Source organism: Artibeus jamaicensis, unplaced genomic scaffold (genome assembly GCF_021234435.1).
Source record: "Artibeus jamaicensis isolate MK-2021 breed Jamaican fruit bat unplaced genomic scaffold, CSHL_Jam_final contig_780, whole genome shotgun sequence".
Lineage (NCBI taxonomy): Eukaryota > Metazoa > Chordata > Mammalia > Chiroptera > Phyllostomidae > Artibeus > Artibeus jamaicensis.
In genome coordinates this window covers 1,611,938-1,632,502 of record NW_026521967.1, presented here as the reverse complement: position 1 = coordinate 1,632,502, position 20,565 = coordinate 1,611,938, and the positions used below count along the sequence as shown (strand labels likewise).

The following is a 20,565-nucleotide window of genomic DNA, read 5'->3' as shown; positions in this document are numbered from 1 at the left end:
GACGAGACGCCTAAACCTATCAGACGATGGAGAGTTCCTTAACTTACATTTCTTTTACAACAGGCACGACACCTTTGCCATCTGCCGAGCGGAATACAATGAAACACCGCTGACAACGTGTTGTAACATTGTAGCATCGGGCTTTGTCACTGACTAACCCTAGTGCAACACTGAAGTTGGGGGCATATGGGAAATTACTCTGCCCTCAATGAGCAACACTGTGTCATTGTGGAAGACATTCCAATGCAAGCCCTTTGCTTTACAGTAGTGTCCAAAGAAGTGCTAAAAATGTTTTGAATTGGGGCAGCAGGATAAGTGGAAACAGTCTAAAAAATTATCTGAAGGGAAACACTGGGTTCTCATACGTCGTTAGACACTCACTCACGCTTTGTACACTCAGAATCCACAGATGCGTTTATCTGGGGACGATCTATTCTGTACCAAGTGCTGTGCACTTGGTTGTCTCGTTCGCTGTGGAGCCCTTTACCGATACACTGAGTGGCTTCATTCACGGACCACAGGCTCTGGTGCAAATGAGGCAACAAGAAGAAACAGGACCAGTGAAAACCCCCCAGCAGCGCCCCAGCTGAAAGACCAGAAGCCCCCAAATAACAGGGCCAGCACTCCAGATGGTCTGGGAGGGGTATCCAAACACTTAGGAATGTCTTCGTTAGCTCAAGGCCTTGTGACACCTTCATGGCATCCTGGCCACCTCTAGGACAGCATGAAACCGAGCTGGCTGAAGCCGTGGCTCATGGCCACCGTCTCTGCCTGAGTGGGCTGCTGGGGCGGGCTCCCAGACAACAACAGTGACCCGCTGAGGCACGGCCTCAGGTACATGAGGTCATTTTCACAGGGCAAGAGGCAGGTGCAGGCCAAACATGACCTTGGCAACAACAGTTCTGCCTGCAGAGATGCAGGGAGGCTTCCCGGAGGAAGTGGCATTTGAGCTGGGCCTTCGAGGACAACGGTCTTGCACGAGGACAGCAGCAATTGGGGTGGGGATTTCTAGGACATAGTTTCACTGTTGCAAAACGAAGATTCCCACGATCGCCACCTGTGGTCTGGGAGCTGCCAGGATCCCCGCCCTTCGATTACCCAGCAGGGACGACACTTTAGATCAGAGCCAACCCTCCTCCGGTGTGACCGGATCTTAACTTGTTACATTTCCAACGTCCCCATTTCCAAACGAACTGGATACTGAGGAGCTGAGAATTACGTCGGCCGAGTGTATCTTCAGTCACTTGCAACATGGCGCAGACGCTGTGTGGTGCCTTTTCATGAGGTGGGCCCACCTTCTCCTGGACGTCGCTGCCACCTGCCCTGCCTCAAGGGCATCGAGAAGAAAAGACGACACGGAAGAACCCGCAGAGCCTGCACGGGCCGACTGCAGGCCACGGCTCACAGCCCACCGTTCCCCTCCGCCTGCAGGATGCGCACAGGGCCGCTCTCCTGCCGCTCCCCTGCACCGGTCACGGGAGTCAGGTCCGCCGACAAGGCCGACAAGGCCGACAAGGCGGACGCCGACAGTGCCCGTGTGGACTTGCCATGCTCCCCCAGCCCAGGTCCCCCGCGAGCTTCAGGCCTTCTCATTCAGCGGGCAAACTCTACCTGGATGTTTCGCGACCCATCATCATGGAAAGTAGCTGGAAGTGCGGCCTGGACCTCCTTGTCCATCCCGGCTCCTCCTCCGTGCCACCCTTCAGCCAGCAGCCACCCGGGACTGCAGGGCTGTCCTTGACTTCGCCCCCTCAGGACTTCGTCCTGTCTCCTGAGGGTCCTGCCCATCGCTCGCAGCGCTCTTTGAACCTGCAGCTGCATGCCTCTCCACAGGTGTCTTCAAATACCTTCTGCCCCGCCCCCCTTACGCCTCCTCCCCAACCCGCGCCTGTAGGCCAGGCCGCCCCTACTCCCTTCTGACTCTCTGCCGCGCTCACTCCCAAAGGCTTCTTGAGACACCCCTCCTCCGGCCCGAAGCCCCCTCTTGGACGGCCGTGTCTGACCTTTTGCGAAGCAGGACCGTCGAGTCACGAATGCCGATCGCTGCACTTCTGTTCCTGTGAGTTCTCTTTCCACACCTACTGTGCGTTTTCCCTTCTCTGCTTTTCCGCCCCCTCCAGTGCCACCCAGTCTCACTCTGCATCTAAGCACGGTAGATACTACGGGCTGAACTGTGCTGCCCGAGCCGAAAGTGCCAGTGCTCACCTCCAGAACCTGAGATGACCGTCCTGGGAAAGGGGGGGTCACAGACGTGGCTGTGGTCTCGTGCCACTCGATGACCGCACACACCGCAGGTCCAGCGAGGGCACGGGGGACCTGGATGTCATGCGCAGTGAGCAGGACCGGGTCTCCAGACGCACAGCCCCGACTTTTCCGGCTGCTGTGTCACTCACGGGCATGGGGACCGGCCTCCAGGGACACAGAAATACCTCCTGACTCTGCCTGGGACGAGGGGGCCTGAGCGACGTTTTTCCTCTGTGTGCACACACATGCATGTGTGCACAGGTGTTTAACTTCTGTGTAGGATGTGAGGTTCTTTCACATTAAAACGATGGTGAAAGCATTTCCAGTTGTGTATTGGTTGCTAGTGATTTATGTGCTACATGGCATCTCACTTCTATCACCGACTTGAATAAAAATGTTTACTTTTGCTTGTGGTCTCTTTTAAATCCAGTAGAGGGAGCAGGTGAGCATTACCTGTGGCTTTGACACTTGCATTCTCTGATAGGTAACCCATCTAATAGGTTTTTTCTCCTGTAATTATTCTATTAGTGTTAGGGCTTCGAAAATTAGTATTGATTTTTATTACCCCCCCCGAGGGAAACATGCAAAAAACAAGGCACCTCAAAACTCTTATAGACGTCCTCTCTTCACCAGCTTTGTAAAACTTACATCCTTTTGTCTTTTGATTCAATCTTTCTTTGAACTTAGACCCTTTCCCTGAAATAAACTATTTGGCGGAAGGACAGTTTATCATTAATGGAGTGAGTACCAGAGAAACTGCATGAGCAGTGGAGTGCACTCCAATCCGGTCGGGGGGGAGGACGGCCATCCCCGGCTGGAGGGCCGAGGGGGGCAGGGAGCGCTTTTAGATGCTCGTAGGCAGACACGCCTTCCTTTTCTCTGTAACTAATTATTATACTTCTAATACCATCCTTCACAAACTGCATATGATTCTTCAAAAACACTTTTTATGCACGTAACTCCACAATCAAACCTCATTTCCCACAGGAAGATTTTTTTTTTCATATCGAGTCAGACCGATGGGAACACCAGAGGGGATCTTGTGCTTTTATTTGATTCTTTGACATAAGTGATTTTATTTCTGTTAACCTATAACCAAGAGAGATAATCTATCTTCATGGAAATAGCACACAGGACATTTTTATCTCTCTTGCTTTAAAAGGTTTCTCAGAAATTAAGATAAAAACTTTATAAAGTCAGATTAAACAAAGATTAATCTGGATGGCACTAGCCACTTTCAAAAAGAAATTCATTCTAGGAGAAACTGAGTTTTCAGTTGAATGGTCAGGACAAGGGACTGGACATGTTTTTAACAAGCCACCGACTCTGAACTCCCTGCAGCCTCGATGAAATGAATTTGGGAACATTTCATGTGAATTTATAACTCATAAACAATGCTCCCTCTGAATCTGTGAATCTGACACTTTGTTTGTCAAAGGACAGATTTTATCGGGGTTACATGGCTCGTGGGCAAAGCTGTCATTCCTGACGTCTGTTCACGAAAAGAAAATGTTTAGCACCTCTGTAGGCAGAAAACAGGACACAGAATCACAGGCAAAAATATTATCAGGCTCACGCACTCATCTATTGTTTCGGAGTGTCGGCCACTGGCTTTTTAAAGTTATGATCTGTATCTTGACCTTTTAGACATTTTTAAAAATGAGATGATACACTATTCCATACAAATATTAGAGAATGAAAATATTTAAAAGTCAAACAGCATCTGAGATAACTTTTTTAATAACAGGAGAATTATATAAACCAAAATATTCCAAAAAATTCATGGAATTCATGATGAAATCTTTAAAAAAATAATTACTGGGATATTTCCCGTCTCTAGTAAATAAAAAGCTTTTTTGTCCCAAAGTCTTTAAGGTTACGTACTATATACAATGTGGACTTAAAAAAAGAAATGTCCTTTAGCAGATGCTATGCTTTTTTTGGGCAGTACAAACTGTAAAAGTTTAAGAAAATCCGTCCCCTCTAAAAGTCTTTTAGACATAGTTTCACAGCGAACAGTCTGGTGAGAACCGGTGAGTATTCTGGGCGCCTTTTCAGTCGCCCTGACCTGGGGAGTCGCGTGAGCAGTAACGGTCTTCTCGTCTGGTTAATTAACTCGGGCTCTTCCATCAGTCCCACCCTCCAACCCACAGCCGCGCCTCCAGGTCCCACAGAAGTCACACAGCTGCAAGGAGAGATGACTGTCCCAGACAGGCCCCTGCCATCCTGGCTCTGCCCCTGATGTCTGCACGTACCCCGTCTGCTCCAAACAAAAACACGCCTGGCAGTGCGGGGGAAATGGCTGTTTCCCAGGAAAGGAAGCGGCCTGAGACCACACCTGGCAAAGGGCTTCTCTCCCTCTCTGGCAGGCAGACCCTTATCCTGACCAAATGCGGGCCCTACGGAGCCGGTGCCCCAGGCAAGTGGAGGTTGGGTTTGCTCCCTGAACACAGCACAGGTCGAATGCTCTGTGTACTCCACCCCGACAGGGATGGGAGGCGGCTGCACCAGGCACCACACTCCTTTCCAGAAACTGTTCAGACTCTGAAAGGCACAGCACAGCCTCCATGGCTGACGGCTACAGAGGCAAAGAAGAGAGGAAAAGCTGGCAGCAGAGCCAGAGAGCTTAAGGCGCAGCTCTGATGGGCATGTGAAGCGTGGTCGGTGCACCTGGCAACCGCCGGGATCTCCCAGGCGCTCTGAGGCCAGTAAGTGCGCCCGCCGTCTGGTTGCACCACCAGGGGCCCAGAGCGGCCTTTGCCCACTCGGATGCCATGGGGCAAAGACACTGGAGCAGCTCGTGGAGGGCTCCCTGGTGAGCCACCGGTTCAGGACGACCCAGAGCCATAGGGAGTCCCCATCAGTGACACGGACTCTGTAGCTGGAGACAAGTGTTTGTGCTGTAGAGAGGGGGCAGCCGGCAGGAGAGGGCTAATCTCCTCCGAGGAAGGCCGTGCCTTCCCTTGTTAAAGCCAGCCGGGTGCAACCCCTACTTTAAATCCACCAGCGCAAAGGCCTGAGACAGGCTCAGCCCTGCACTCAGCCATCCTCTCTGAGTCCCCATCCCACACCTGTGGGCCGAGCTGTGCCTCCTGGGGGGTTGTGTGTGTGTGTGTGTGTGTGTGTGTGTGTGTACATGTACTGACACTTTTTTCTGTCTTTACAGTAACTTTAAGGGACTTTTCCTTTGGTACTTTTTCCAAATCCCAGGGCTGGGAATTCTCTCCCAAGGCTGCCAGATTCATGAGCAGCAGCGCTGGAGAGAGGCAACGCCCGAGTTTTCAGGGGACAGCCTGCTGGGGGGTCCTCAGGTCCAGGCCAGGCCCCTTGAAACGCCGCAGGAGCAGACCCACTGAGAAGGCTACGAAGGAGGCGCCAGGCGGGGAGCCTGCTTTTGGAAAGCTCAGCCTTCCCCCCGTTCGGGCCAGCTGTGCCTTCTTCTGCTCTTATTCACGACTGCAGGCAACTTTGGGGGGAAATAACCTCTTCTCCTACAGCCTTGTGTCCAGGGAACCTCCTGATGGCCCTCCCTACACTCTGCACGTTAGTCTGTAGGGGAGCCTGTTGGTGGGGTCCAGAGAGCTCGGTCTGACACGGTATCTCCGAGGCCCCTGCCGCCCCCGGCCCGCCCGGAGCCCCAAGGGTGCCGGCTATTGGCCAAGAGCCACACGTCGATGCCATGTCCCCAGGTGTTTCAGGGCCCAGAGCTCCCTCCCACCGATGCAGCACGTTCCCCAAACCCAGGCCCACCCCGGGCCCCAGGTCCAAGGCCGGCAGGCAGGGGGATGTGAGGACGGCCGGTGTGAGGTGCCAGGGGACACGGCTGAGTCTGGACACCCACACACGGATGTGAGGGACAAAGACTCCCACAGCCCTGGGCGGGTGGCTCCGCTGCCGGAGCGTCGTCCTGGGCCCTGGAAGGCTGCAGTTTGACTCCTGGGCGGGAGTGTAGGGGGAGCGGCCGATCGACGTGTCTCTCTCCACCCCCCCCCCCCGCTTCCTCTCTCTCTCTAAAAATTAATAAATATATCCTCAAGTGAGAAATAAAGAGGTCTAAAAATAATTAAAACAAGAACCAGGGTACACAATGGTGGCAGATGCAGGACAGTACTCCCTCCCCCGCGTGTCTGAGTGCTTCTTCTGTGCCCTGTGGTCGGACACGGGGTCTTGAAGCACACACCTGTCCGGGGCACTTGCGGGGACTTTGATGGCTTGGAAAGCAACGCCCACCTCCCGGGGCCAGGTGATCACCCCGCACCCATCAACCACCAGTGCCCCGCAGGGAAGGCGGCCAGCTGAACAGCAGTCGAGGCCATGTGGCCCCTTAAATACTCAGCCCGCCAGCTTCTCTTTGGCCAGGGGTCCGGCCTGCCTGTTCCCTTCCCTGGCCAGGCCCATGCTCCTTGGTTCCCTAAGAAGCTGTGCTGTGACCGGAGACACGAGAGAGGGTCATTCCCACAGCCGTGCCCCCATGGGCTTCCCCCAAGGCTCTAACTCTGGGGTCTCCAGGTGACGGCCCATGGTCTGTTTTGAATGACCAGTGCGCTAGGAATGGCTTTTACAGTTCTACATGGCTAAAGAAAATCCAGAAAAGAACTTCAGGAAAATCCAGAAATCCATCCCATGGCATGTGGAAATAAGAAGAAATTCGAATTCCAGTGTCTGCATGGCCGGCAAGGCCTAAGACACTGACGTCTGACTTTGCAGAGAGTGCGCCAGCCCCGCCCACCCAGAGCTACCCCCACTCGCCACTAATGACCACCGTGCAGGGACCCACAGAGAGCTGCTCCTGGCACCTTCGCCCCGAGCCCGAGGGGGCAGCCAGGGGCAGCGCCCGCCAGTTCCGCAGCCCACGAGCCACCTCCGTCCCCGTTTGCTTCCCTGGGCCCCAGCTCCTCTCCACCCCCCCAGGGCCTGCCAGCAGCTGGCACAGACCTGGGCACCAGAAGTCCCGTGTGGCAGCCGGGACAACTTCTAAAACCGCAACGGCACCCTCGATGCCTTGGAACAGGCTCTTCCCAGTGGGAAACAGGCTCGGAAGGAGAAACGTGCACCTGAGTCCCCGCGTCCCCTTCAGAGGATGACGCGGCTACAGCGCCCGTGGAGAGAGGACAGCCCCGTTTTCAGCAGAGGCCAGTGCGGACAGGAGAGTGACGCTCCTGCGTCACAGTCACCACTGCGATCGCTCTGATCCAGGGGGCGCTGCAGGGGGTGCGCCACTGCACAGGCAGGCAACCAGGGCCCAGGGAGGCGGCACTGGCGGTGGGGGACCCCGCCCCACACCTGCGGGCCTCCCTCTCCGGTCAGTCGGTCAGACGGCACCTCGTCCTCAGCCTGTGCTGTTCTGGAAACCGTGCACTGCTCTGGCCCCGCGGGGGACTCGCACAGCCCTCTGCTGGGGGACCCTCCAGAGCTCGGACAGCCGGCACCAGCCCCTTGCAGAGAGCGGCAGGTGCTGCTTTACTCAGAGCGGGAATCACGAGGTCTGTCTGGGGACCACCCACCACCTCTATCGAGGAGAGAGCCGCCGGCGTGGGCCACCACTGTGACCTTTGCAGCTAAAGGAGAGACGGCATTTCAGTGTGAGCGTGGAGAAAAACAAGCGCTTTTGCCATCGCCCCCGTGGACTTTAGGGTCTGACCCCTGTGCCAGGAGTCACCTGGGAGCCAGCCTGTGCCCAGGAGGGAAGTCCTTGAAGGTCAGACCAAGTCTCTTGAGAACTCACCCCAGGGAACTGAACTCACTACCCAAGTCCCGTGCTTGCCCAAGAGCTGAACGAACCACCATTCCACGCCCCTTGTCGGCATGAGAAGTCCGAGCTCGCACGGAACCTCTAGAGTCCACGCCAAACCGACGGCAATGCCAAGAAGCGGAGTCTTGGTGCTGGAGAGGCTGTGCGGGGAAGAGCAGCAGTGCTGCTTGGCCTTGGACAGCACCCGTCCACTCACTCACTCACTCGCTCACTCATCTGGGGCGAGGGGAAGGGAGGGGGAAAGAGAGGGGAAGATGTTTCTTCCCCTCTTTTGCACCCCCTGCAACCCTGCGGCAGGGAACCAAACCCGAAACCCAGGCATGTGCCCTGACCAGGAATTGAACCAGTGACCTGTCAAGTTCATGGGATGATGGCCAACCTACTGAGCCACACCAACCAGGACGTGCAGCTTATTTCATGCGTTAGAATCAATGGAGGAAGTAAGGGGGGGGGTCACATGAAATCCAGGGGTGGTAGATTAGGGAGGCGGGAGAAAGCAAAGCGGGCATCTCGGGACGGGGAGAAAAGTGAAAAGGACGGATACTTCTTTCGCTCTGGTGGGCACGGGAGGGTCCACAGTTAATGTGTACAGAACACAGAGGTGTGATTAGGGAGTGAGGGGACAATGAGACCGGGGTCTCCTGCACCGCGGGGAGGGGTGCCCTGTGGTGTCTGGAAGCAGGTTGCCCAGACGCTTCAGAGGTGTGCTGCCTCGGATGCAGAAGGACGGCAGAGGGGCTCGTGGCAAAGCCTGGCCTTGGCACAGACTGCCGCCAGGACCCCCTTCCATCAGGGGTCTGCTCCGACCGGCCGGCGTGGTCACTCTCCGTGTCTGGGTCTGTGCGCCCACCTCACAGGACCGTCCCCCCACCCGAGGGTGTCGGGTTCAGGATGTGGCCCCTGTCACAATGCACACCTGGAGGCTGATCTCGCATGACACAGGTGGACACTGGTTACCGTCGATCTCGACCACTGTGGGGGAGGAATGCGCCCTGTGCGCTGAGATGCTACTGCGCACCCCTCCCCAAGGCGCACTCTGGTGGGGCGGCCAGCAGACTGTCCGTCTCTCAAGTGCTGAGGTTTCCTTGCTGAGGAAGCAACGGGGGCAGTGGCAGAGCTGCCCGAACTGAAGCAGGGAAGTCCAGCCAGTGGACACGGCTCCTGACTTTTACAGAGGAGGACATCAGCACTTAATTAAAAAGGGGAGGGGATGTGTCTGAGTTCAAGGTTGAATGAGATGGACTTAACTGATCCTGGAAAATATGCCACAAAATGATAGGATGTGAGCAAATCCTGATCTAATAAAGTTTATGTGTTCCTCTCTCAACATCCTCTCATTAAATTCTGATTCCCCTATCTGTTGTAATTTAACGTGCCCTTCACCAGTCTGTTTCAGGTTTATTTTGAATACGGAAGTGGGTATTTTGTTGAAAAGATTAGCTGTCACAGCTCAGACGCTGACCTTCCTAACATGATTTAGTAAATCGCGATTTTCCCATCAAACTCTTTGGGAATGAAAACTTTGTCCTTGGAGCTAACAGTTCAGAGACCAAGGAGCACCCCGAGCCTGCCCTCCCCCTTTGCAAAGGCAGAGTTTACAAGAGCAAGGCTCCTTCCTCTTTGTTTGCAATAACGAAAATAAACCCAAGTCATGACATACTTGCAGCATTTCCATTCCTAAAGGAAAAAACAGGAACCCTCATTGTACTTTCAAGTTATTACTCAGCCCTGGGACCAGCTGCGCAGACACCAGCGCTGAGGCTCTCTAGGAAACACCCAGTGGGGTGTGCCTGCGAGGTGCCCGGGGGGCCTGGGAGCCGCCTTCCCAGAGGGCTTCTGCCGCGCAAGCCCGGGCCGGGAGGCACGCTCGGGGCTGGGGTTTTTCCTGTTGCCTGGCTGCTGACCCCCTACAGGAAGATAACGGACGGAGGAGCCAGGAGGGCGGAGCAGCTCGCTGCACGTGTCTGGCTGCTCTTATCAACTTATCATATAAGAGGAGGCGAGTGATCAATTTGGACCCTGACGCGCAGCCTCGGGGGGCAGAGGAACAAAGCAGCGTGGACACGACCCCCAGGCGAGCACAGCCCTGCCCAGGGAGAGGGGCCACGCTCCCCGTGGAGATCTGACAGCTCTCGGCAGGACAGACTCGGGGAAGCCTGCTGCCGGGGTCTCTGGGACCGGGCTCCCACACATGGACCCTGAGCCGGGCAGCTGAGCCCTGAGCCTGCAAGGGCCGCAGAGCACCCGGTTCCCATGCGCCTCCGAGTCTGCTGAGCTGCTGGCCCGTCCCCCAGACGAGGAAAGAATGTGGCGGGTTGTTTTCTTTACTCTGAGCTGGGACCTGGCCCTGGCTGCAGCCTACGGCAACTTTCGGAGGAGCATGGACAGTGTCGGGCGGAGGCAGTACCAGGTCCAGCACGGCGCCTGCAGCTACACCTTCCTGCTGCCCGAGAGCGACAACTGCCGCACGCCCTCCAGCCCCTACGTGCCCAATGCCGTGCAGCGGGACGCGCCGCTCGACTATGACGACTCGGTGCAGAGGCTGCAGGCGCTGGAGAGCATCATGGAGAACAACACCCAGTGGCTCATGAAGGTAGGAGCGCGCAGTCTGCCTCGGGGCCAGCGCCAGGGGTCTGCTCTAACACCCGAAGGGGGTGATGGCAGGGGAGAGATGGCTGTGGACACCTCGCGATGAATGAGGGCAGCTGGTGTCCAACGCCAGGGTGGGAGGCCGGCGCGGCGGGACGGGGGAAGCGCTGTGTGAAGTGTCAGAGTGGACAGAGGTGGACAGAGGGCCAGCCCTCCAGTGGGGAACCTTCCTGCGCCGGGCGGAGGAGACGGGCAGGGTGCTCTGTTCAGGGCGGTTAGGCTCTGCAAGAGCCGCTGCCAGGGACCTCGCATCTGGCTGCAGCCTGGGAGGGGGGTGGAGAGCAGTGGCCAGGGACAGCAGTCGCCCCGGAGCCGGGGGAAAAAGGGGACAATCATGTTAATTACAGATCTATAACGATGGAGGAAAGGGCTTTACCGATTTCCTGAACTTATGTACTAAAATAGACCGTGGCTCTTAGTGAAGGAGAGGAAATTAAATAAAGCAGGTCTCATGTTTCTCAGAACCCCAGGGCTCCCCCCCACGGGGCTGCATTTGTGAAGGGGTAAGTTTCCCCAGTGTCTGGGCGGAGTTCAGCCCCGCAGCCCCTCCAGGGCCAGCGCTGGCTCTGCAGAGGACCCACGTGGGGCAGGACGGGATGCAGGACCGGGTTCGCCGCTGCTCCGGTGCTGGGGTGGGAGGTCTTGCTCTCAGGTCAGCCTGCGAGAGCTGTTTACAAAAAAACCCCAGCCCCCAGGCATTTCACTGTGGTGCACTGTGTCCATACTAAAGGAGGGGGTCCCTAGACGCTGCTTACAGGCTGTAGGATGTGACTATTCAAAGCCACCAGGAACTTTAACGAGCTGGTCCGTCTCATTCACAACTCTGCCCCAGAGGAGCGGATCAGGATCAGCCTTTGGTGCCACTGGGAACTGTTGGTTAGGATGCCTTATCTGAACCTCAGAATAGGTCTCGGCTCCTAATCTGCGTTTCTCATTAACTCTGCTGCCTTCCGAGAGGAAAGGACTGGGTTATTAGCGGAGCCCGGAGCCCCAATGAATGAGCGCTCTCAGCGTGGCATTCCCGGGGTCGCTCCAGATCAAAGAACAGAAAACACAAAAACCGACTGACCCACTCTGTCCCATAAAACTCATTAGTGACATTCCCCAAGGCACTGTCCCTTTGGGTGACTTTCCGGTAGGTTCCTCTCTCCTGAGGACGTCCCCCTGGACGTCTAAATCTTCCCACACTCGGAGTGGTGTGAGGAGCAACATTAGACCTGCAAGCAGCATGCAGGACCCAAGTTTAAGTGTGTGGGAGGCAGACCTGCCTCCCAGGTTCCTGCTCACCCTGTCTGACCGCGCGCATGGCTTGGGAACGTCCCCACGTCTTGCGGTGCAGGGCCAGTGGCCATGGGCAGGGCGGGAGAAATACCCTCCATTCTGGTAAACACTAATCTGGGCGGCTGCTAAGTCACCTCTGAAGATAATCAGCCTGGAAACAACGTAAAAGAATGTTTTGCCAAGTGCAAGACTGCTAAATTGTATTTGCTTGATGGAGCCCCGAGAAGTCCACCTGAAATGCCAGGAGCGGGGCTCATATTTCTTCCTTAGATAAACAGCCCATTCTCTGGGATCTTTGAGACTCTGTTTACAGTAGGGACAGGACAAGGAAATCTACATTATGTGACCCCAATTTTTTTCCTTATCAGGTTGAGTTAGCAAATATTTGAACAGTGGCACAGGGGTATCTGGATTCCTGCATTAGCTACCTAGCTAAATATCACCAAGGATGACTTAATGTTTATCTCTTCTCCGGCCCCGCACCTGCTCCCCCAGCCCATCTGGGTGCCGTGCACCTGAGAAAGTCCGTCGGTATTTTCACTTGGTTTATGGGCTTCTGGTCTGGGAGTAAAGGCAGAAGAGCAAATAGGACCCCACTTAGAGCGGCTGCACGCTGGCTCTCTGCTTGTTTTATTCTTCTGTGTTTTGCCACCTGCGACAACAGACAGCGCTCATGTCCTACGGGAGAGCACAGTATCTGAGGGAGGACAGATAAGCAGAGGATGAAAGGGTCCGCTGCCCACACTCACACCTACTGCCAGGCCGTCACAGAAAGGAAAAACACACTTCTGCGGTTTTCGTTTCCCAGGCTTCCTCCTCTTTAGAGATGTTTATTTATATATTTTTGTTTCCCTATTTCCTTTCTCTCCCTGACCAACACTGAATATGAGGGGGTGGGGGAGGGAAGGAGGGAGGGAAGGGGAGAAGGGGAGCGGGGGAGAGTGAGGGCACTTTAAGCGTTCCAGAAAATGTGTCAGGAAGGGAAGCAAGCCCCGGTTTCTGGTGAGCTGAGTCTCAGGGCAGGTGAGGGGCGTTCTGTCTCGGGAGTGGTTGCCGTGGCCTTGGGACCGGGACTACAAAAGCTGTCTTGCGCTTCATCAGAGATGCCACTCTGCCCTCTTTCTCTGCCAGGCAAGGGGGGAGTGGAAGCCTCTGCATGAGGGAGGGGCGGGCTGGGGCCGCGCAGGAGCAGAGACGCCCTCCAAGTCGGTGCTGGCGCCGAACACTGCGGTGACCCATGAGGGCCCTGGACGCCGCTGCCCCTGCAAAGCCACCAGGTCGCTAAACCTCTGCCCCAGATACTAAACACGCTTTGTAAAGACTGACAAATAACAACGTGGATCGTGTCTTGCTAGGAGGCCAAATGTTTTTCCCCCAAGTAAGAGGAAACAGGGAAGGGAAATAAACAACTCTTTCACACTGATGAACACCTTACATGTGTAAACAACTGCCAAGTCCATTGTGCTTGAACACAGACTGTTCTGAAAAATACAGCTACTGCCTGTGAACTTGAGGTAGACACTCTCTCGGTCATCTGCTTGGGTTTTTTTTTTTATGACAAAAATACTGGCTGGAAACTGCAAACCTGATCTGAGACCCTTCCCTTCCTTTAAAAGTAAGATCTGAGGCCTTTTAACAGGACAGGAGAACTACACTCCTCAGTCGACCCGTGGTGATTGAGCAAGGCAGTCTGGCTCCTAAAATCGGAACTGCTGTTGGAGGGAGGGGCTGGGGCAGACGCCTCCCAGCTCTCAGAACACTGCCTGCCCCCGCCCCTGGGACGGGGTCAGTGTCTGTGAGCCTGTGCACACCAATGTGTGCATGGATGTGTGTGAGAATGTGCACGTGCGTGTCGGTGTGTGAATGTGTGCATCCTGTGCCGGGCTCCGTAACAGAAAGAACGACCGCTCACGCCCTTGGCTCCTGGACACGGCAGTGTGTAACCTCCGCTGTGTCCTCAGCTGTGACGTGTTTAGTGTCTGCAGCAAATTTGGTGGGTTCAGCTAAGCCGACTAACCCCTTTATTTAAGATCGTAGGAGAAGGCTGGTTATTACTATTTAATTACATACTAATAGCATTATGGTGAGGGATGAACAGGTTTCACTGCGGTAGGGCAGGTACGATAGATTTACATCTGGAAAATGCAAGTACAACAGAACGTTTACTATAAATAGTAAGCAAGACAGTGCAATACACGAAATGTAATAAATGCTTACTCTATGTTACACACGAGCACATACGCATGTTTCCTTTCTGTGATCAAGAGGCCCTGCCGACTTCACGGGGGAGGTCACACTGGTTTAACTCTGTACGCGCCACACTACGAGAACCGGGAAATGGACTTGCACATGCAACTTCCGCGCGGCCTCCACGCTGAAACGTGGAAACTGGCTGATTTTAATTAACACAGTCCCTTACAAACAGCAGAAACTGGGAGGTCAGGCCCCTGCCCCGACTGCTGGTCCCTCCTTCAGGCAGCGCCTGCAGAGACTCCTGCTGGCTCTGTACTGTGACCGGTTCGGCATCACGACGCACGAATTCCCTTCTCCGCATATACCGTGACATTATGACATGATCAGACTCTTTTTTTGGCTCCCCAATGACATGAAAAGAGGCCGGAGGGGAGAGATTTCAATGAGGGAAAAAGCAAAATTTAGAAGACAGAGGTAAGGGAGAGTGCAGATGAGGCACTACACACACTGGACTCGCCGTGATGGGACCTGTCACAGGGAGAAACAGTGGTGGCTGGGGCGGGAGTGTCCGGCGGGTCCTGAGTGCTCCCTGGGTGGACGGCTGGGGCCACACCGTGCATCGCGGGTCTGGTCCGACGCTCCCAGTGAGCAGGGTGTCGGCTGACTTATGACGGTGACAGCTGGGAGGACACGCCGTTGTCTCTCATGAGTCCTGAGTTACGTACCTCTATACTTAGCGAGAACTGAACCATTTCTATTAAAAATAAAAGACAAAGTGAGCCACACACATATACATATGTACACACACGTATATGTATTGACATATACATGTGTATACGCACATGTATGTGTGTATACATATATATGGAGAGATATATATGAGACTATCCTCACTGCATCCTTCCTTGAAGAAAACAAACAATAAGATGCGTGCCCTTAATTGTCCCAGAGGTCTATGAGAGGAACAGAGCCACCCGGCTGCACTGCTGGCCCTGAGGTCTCAACGGCACCCAACAGCAGGCAGCAACAGACCTGACAGCTCTTTCCGCACCTCTGCTCATTGTCCTCAAACGGCCCCACCATGCGGGCGCGGGCACCGCCCCACCGGTCCCGCCGGCACCTGTGCACACGGCCGGGAGGCACCAGAGTGCTCCGCAGCTCCCAAGTCCTGCAGGGCTCCGGCTGAGAAAAGCACACACGGAGCAGCACCAGTTCAACGCCCCCCCGCCCCCCCCGGGCCCAGACCCAGGACTTTCTGGGGGCCTGGCCAGACCGCGGGACACTGTTGGGAAGTGCGGATGAGTGTGAACAGAGTGCTAGTCTTTCGCTCCCTGGCCTCCCTGAGTCAAAGCCTACCTGCCCCTCCCACCCCTCGTGGGGGTTTTCTGTGAGGACAGGTGTCATCAAGGTTCATGTGCTTGTTCCACAAACATTGACGGAAGGCCCGCGTGTGCCCAGGTGGGGCCTGGGCAGAGTCAGGGAGATAGAGGGAGTGAAGACCAAGGGTCTGGCCCCGGCAGGACGCGCTCCACAGGAGCAGCACGTTTTGCCAGGACACGCGTGACAGGAGGTGGGAAGCGCTGCACAAAAACGATGAATGAGTGAGGGGCAGAGAGCCAGGGACTGAGGGGGGAGCGAGGGAGCGCGGGCTGGAGGGTGAGTCAGCCGCTCTCCAGGAGGAAACGCAGCGCAGACCGTTTCCGGTGCTCGCTCTTCCTGATCTCCGAGGCGGGGCACGTTACTGCGGAAGGCAGAGCGTGCGAGGAGTGCACAGACGCTTTCACCAGTACCCCCATCACTCTGAAGTCACCACCCTTAATGCTCACTGCCCACACACGCCTCTCGGTGTGCGATTAGTTTTAAACGTGCTGCACGCACTCTAACGTTACACATACCTGTCCGATAACTTACACATTTCAGTGAAGAGTGAAAAAAGGAAGTGGATCTGAGAGGCTAAGTAACTTGGTGACATGCAGGCAGTGATGGCAATACCTCCCCCAGACTGTGGGTCTGGGGGTGTGAGCTCAGCCCTGGACCCCCAACCCTGCAGCAGCCTTGGCTTCTGACGGCTACTGAATGGACGACCAGCTTCCCAGGTGCGCACAGGAAAGAGGTGCCGTCACAGTGTCCAGAGCTGCTGGAATGAAAAGCAACTGGGGACGTCCGAGGAGTGGGACAGTCACATGAACTCCACGGGGCCGCTCAGGCGAGTGTCCACTGAGATGGCCAGGGACACGAGGAACCATCCCTCTGGGAACAGCCCTCTTGTGGAAGCTGATGGAGGGTGACACCTGAACATGGCAGAGCTTCGTGGAAGTCCCGGCCGATGAAGTTCAGGCCCGGAAAAGTCACGTGCAGCCTGTGTCCCGGCCCCGTGTGATGGTAAAAACGATGAGAGAGCACCCCCTCCAGCATGTCACACGTAGCAGCATCAGCGTGAAGTTCTTGCCCAAAACCAGAAAACGACCCAAGGACTGGAGGCACTCACAAACGAAAAGTGTCACGGATCACGCTTCAGAGCGCAAGCTCCCACAGTTACTGGGGTGAGGACGGAGGCGTTTGTATCTGTGCGGTTCGAAAGTGAAGGAGTGGGTACCTCCCCAGCTGCACAGCGAGGCCAGGGTGCTGGCTGTCGGCTGTTGAGTTGATGTTTTAATTAGACTTCCCCATGAAATCGCCTTCCTTTCTTACCCTAGTCTTGGCCCGCACCAGGGAAGGATGTGGAATCCATTAGAAGCCTCCTGAGGAGGGAGCATAACCCTTTCCCTGCCCACTCTCCTCCAGCCGTCATCTTTCCTCCCTGCTTCCCCAAGACCCCAGGTACAGCCCTTGCAGGGGGGCCCCCCTGGGGGGTGCGGAGCTGGACAGTAATTACCGAGCTCCAAAATCAGACGCAGCCTCCCTCCAAACAAACTTTCATGTGTCTAGAAACTGCTTTTGGAATCTTTACCTAGACGGCTTAACACTACAGAGTGTTCACATCCAGGATTTAATACTTAAACAACAATCAAGCAGAGTATGTATGTTAAGAATATAACCTGCCATTTTAATATATAACTTTATGGGTTGTTTTTCTTTATAGCTTTTTTTGTGGACAATGGTGATTTTTCAGGGAAGAGATGTTAAGACACAGAGTTCTTGGGAAACATACTGCAGTTTCTCAAAGTGGTCCCCTTCCGCCCAGACCACATTAACCAACACTCTCCGGCACATGAAGGGTCCTCCTGGCACGAGGGGCGAATCCACCGCGGCAATTTAACCGGGTGCTTGGCCGGGTGATGGCCTGACCCCGTGCTCAGCGTTCCAGGGCACACCACGGCCCCGGAACACCCAGGGATGAGGGCCGGGCTGTCACCAGCTGATGTCTGCCGTGGGGCTGTCCGCACCGGCGGTTGCCGCCCTGCCTCCCGAAGCATGTCTTGGTAGTTGGGTTTGGGGCTGCCACCCCTTGGGGCCCGGGAGCCTCGAGGCCCTGACAGCGGAGAAGAAGGGAAGGAGTTGGAAAAAACCCGGACTGTTTCAGGGGGCCGTTTCCGGCCCCAGCCGGCCCCAGGGACGTGGCCTACTGCGAGTGAAAGGGACGACGTGCTCTCTCCTGAGCTTAGAAGCAGGCAGTTCTGTAACAAGAAGAGCGAGCGTGGGCACAACTGGCCCGAGTCCAAGAAACCGACTGGTACTCGAGGCCATGCTGGTGACATTAAGCCCAAGTGCCCCCGCGTTGTTTTCCTGAATTTGGTGTCTGCTTAGTTAACCACATAGCCAGTGAGAGCCAGCTTGGTTCACCGGTGCCCGCTGAAGCTGCAGAACAAAAGATTTTTGTTGTTATTTCATTGGCTCCTCATTATATGTGGTAAACAACTGTCTCAGCAAAATGGAGTGGAAGGTGGAGAGACTCCCAGTATAGCCCCCCCCACTGCCAGCAGCCCCTCCCGGTGGCACACCTGCTACAGTGAAGGACCCTGTGCCGATGCGTCGACACCCGAAGCCCACGGTCTCCTTTGGGGTACACTCTGGGTCTCGCACGATGGCCTGCGTCCACTGGTGCCATCTCACCCGGAGTGGACTCACTGCCCAGAAGCCCTCTGGGCTCTCTGCCTGTCCACCCCCCCCCCATCTCGTCTTTCCGAGACTGCCAGTGTGCTGGAGCCGCCCGCACACAGCCTTCTTGGACTGCCTTCTTTCACGTAGATGACTTTTTTTTAGCACGTTCAACCTTACGTTTGTTTGGTGACCCTTGCCTCATTCAACTACGGGGACGGGCTGAGTCCCCACAGTGAACCTGCTCACCTGTAGGGGGCCCCGGGCACTGGTCTGCGCTCCATGGAACCCAAGGAGTGCCAGGCATCACGTGGGGGCCATGCTCTCAGGGACAACGCCAGAAACACACTGACCCAGACCTGCTCTGCATCGCACGTTCGGGAGGACAGGCCACTCACTGTGACCCGCCTGGACAGTCTGGAGGCACACACCCGAGGCGGACGCCTCAGGGCACAGTCTTGCTCTGGGGCAAGGGACTTCCTTTCCTCCAGAGAGGACAGTCGAGTGTTTGTGTTCACAGTGCGTAGCCGAGGGCCCCTCTGCAGGAACGCCCAGCTCCAAAACTGCCCCCGGCGCCTGCTGAGCCGCCCGTCTCCATCCCACGAGCCACCGACCCGGCCGGGCTCCACCAACTCAGGTGGTGCTGCTCCCACTTCCATGGGCTCAGGTCTGTGTCTGTGGTAGGAGGCAGCAGGGACTAAATGACTGTTGAAGGCAGCTCACCCCCGGGGCCCCGGTGGGCAGGCAGCCCGGGGTCAGCCAGTCAATCTGCACATCTCGGTAGAGAAGACCCAGACTTCCGGACCTGTACTGTCTCCTCGGGGCCTTTTCTCAGTCACCGGCCCTGCGGCATCCACAGACATGGTCAACTCCCGGTTGTACGCTAGATAACCCTAAGCATTAGTCTGAAGCTAACTGGAGCATTCCTTTCAGTTTTATTAACAACTACTGAGTCTTTGGAACCCTGAAAAGTTACTGCATGTGGATGTTGGTTAAAACTTCTCTAAGCAAAATTTAATGGGAAGTCCTGGTGCAAAAATGCTGCCAGAGAAGACATTTTGCTGAATCACAAAAAATAATCAGATTCCAACCACAAGCTAATTATCCATGCTTAACTTTTAGCGTAAGCATATGAAATTCCTAATTATTTTTAGCTACCAGGGAATATTCTTAAATTTCCTTTTTTAAAAAAAAGCTTACCCGATTAACAGGAATTCCTGACCAGAATTGGTTTTAACTCAACTGTAACAATAAAATGCTCTTAAAAGCAGTAATGGTCGGGTAATTAGATCATGGGTTAGAGGGTCAAGGTTAATCGGAACACCATCTCCTCGCGTGACAATCGGCCATTGTGTGACAGGTAATTAATCGTCCGGGTTTTCACACGCGACTCCCCCTTGGGTCACAACAGGCGCAGTTCAGCCACACGTGCTCCCCCTCCGACTGGACAGCCCGTGATGCCTCGCGGGTATTGGCTGTGAGGACGCGAGCCAGCCACAAGCCTGGCGTTCATTGGGCGCACACACTTTCCCTTCCCCGCCCTCCCCCAAATGCCACCCCGTTCACGAAAACGGGCCCTGGACGAGACAGAGGAGGAGAAAACCCCTGACCAGCGAACACCTCTCCCACCCAGCTGGGACCCACTCCGGGTCCCCCCCAGTCCTCAGTGGCTCCCAGTGCTGGGTCAGCACCCAAGGGTGCCCTGCCCCACTCCCTCACTTCCTGGACGACAGCGGGATTCGTGGCTCGGGGCTGAGGCCAGCACCTGTCGCCGGTTGGTTTAGAAAGCCTGCAGCGTTCTTGCAAAAGGACACTGTTCAGATGACAGCGGTCACCAGAGGTGAGAACCGGGAGCCTTTTCCCGTGGGCGCCCTGCGGTTGTTCCTGTGAGACGACAGTGGTGACAATGTTGCCTGGCATGGTGACAGGGGCTGGGTGCCTACAGAGGGGTGGCACTGGCTCATGTAACGTCACAACAGACCGTGTTAGGTAGACCCTCTCTCCCACCCTCCGAGGAGAAATTCACGCTCGGGTGCCATCAGACAGCCACAGTTGGCAAAACTCCGATCCGGTGTTGTTCCCCCAGAGCTCGGCACAGCACCGGACACTCCACGGAGTCACACGAAGAGCCGCACGTCCCTGTGTGCACAGGAGAGCTGGCAGCCTTCGTGCGTGTCCCAGACGCCTGCGCTTCTGACACCACACACGGCAACCACACCCGAACCGGCCCCCAGGGAGCAAGGACCCAGGCTGGGAAACTGGGGAAGGGCGAAGAGAACCTGTGGGTGGGGGCTGCTACCCACCCAGGGTAGCCTGGCAAGTGTGCCGAGGAGCCGGGGTGGTGAGTGACTTGCCGGTTCGGGTCAGGACCGCCTGATCAGAATCCCAACGAGGGGACCCTCTCCGGA

General features: G+C 55.7%; 2 protein-coding genes across 9 annotated transcripts in view; one reads left to right on the top strand and one right to left on the bottom strand.

Moving 5' to 3' along the window:
* Positions 1 to 20,565, bottom strand: part of MCPH1 (microcephalin 1) — a 139,813-nt gene that overhangs the window by 20,321 nt on the left and 98,927 nt on the right. The window lies entirely within an intron of this gene.
* ANGPT2 (angiopoietin 2) overlaps positions 9,734 to 20,565 on the top strand; it is a 48,553-nt gene continuing 37,721 nt past the window's right edge. For both annotated transcript variants that reach the window (XM_037133906.2, XM_037133905.2), the window contains exon 1: positions 9,734 to 10,589. In XM_037133906.2, coding sequence (XP_036989801.2) covers positions 10,302 to 10,589 — 288 coding nt within the window. In that variant the 5' untranslated portion in view covers positions 9,734 to 10,301. The remainder of the gene's footprint in view (positions 10,590 to 20,565) is intronic.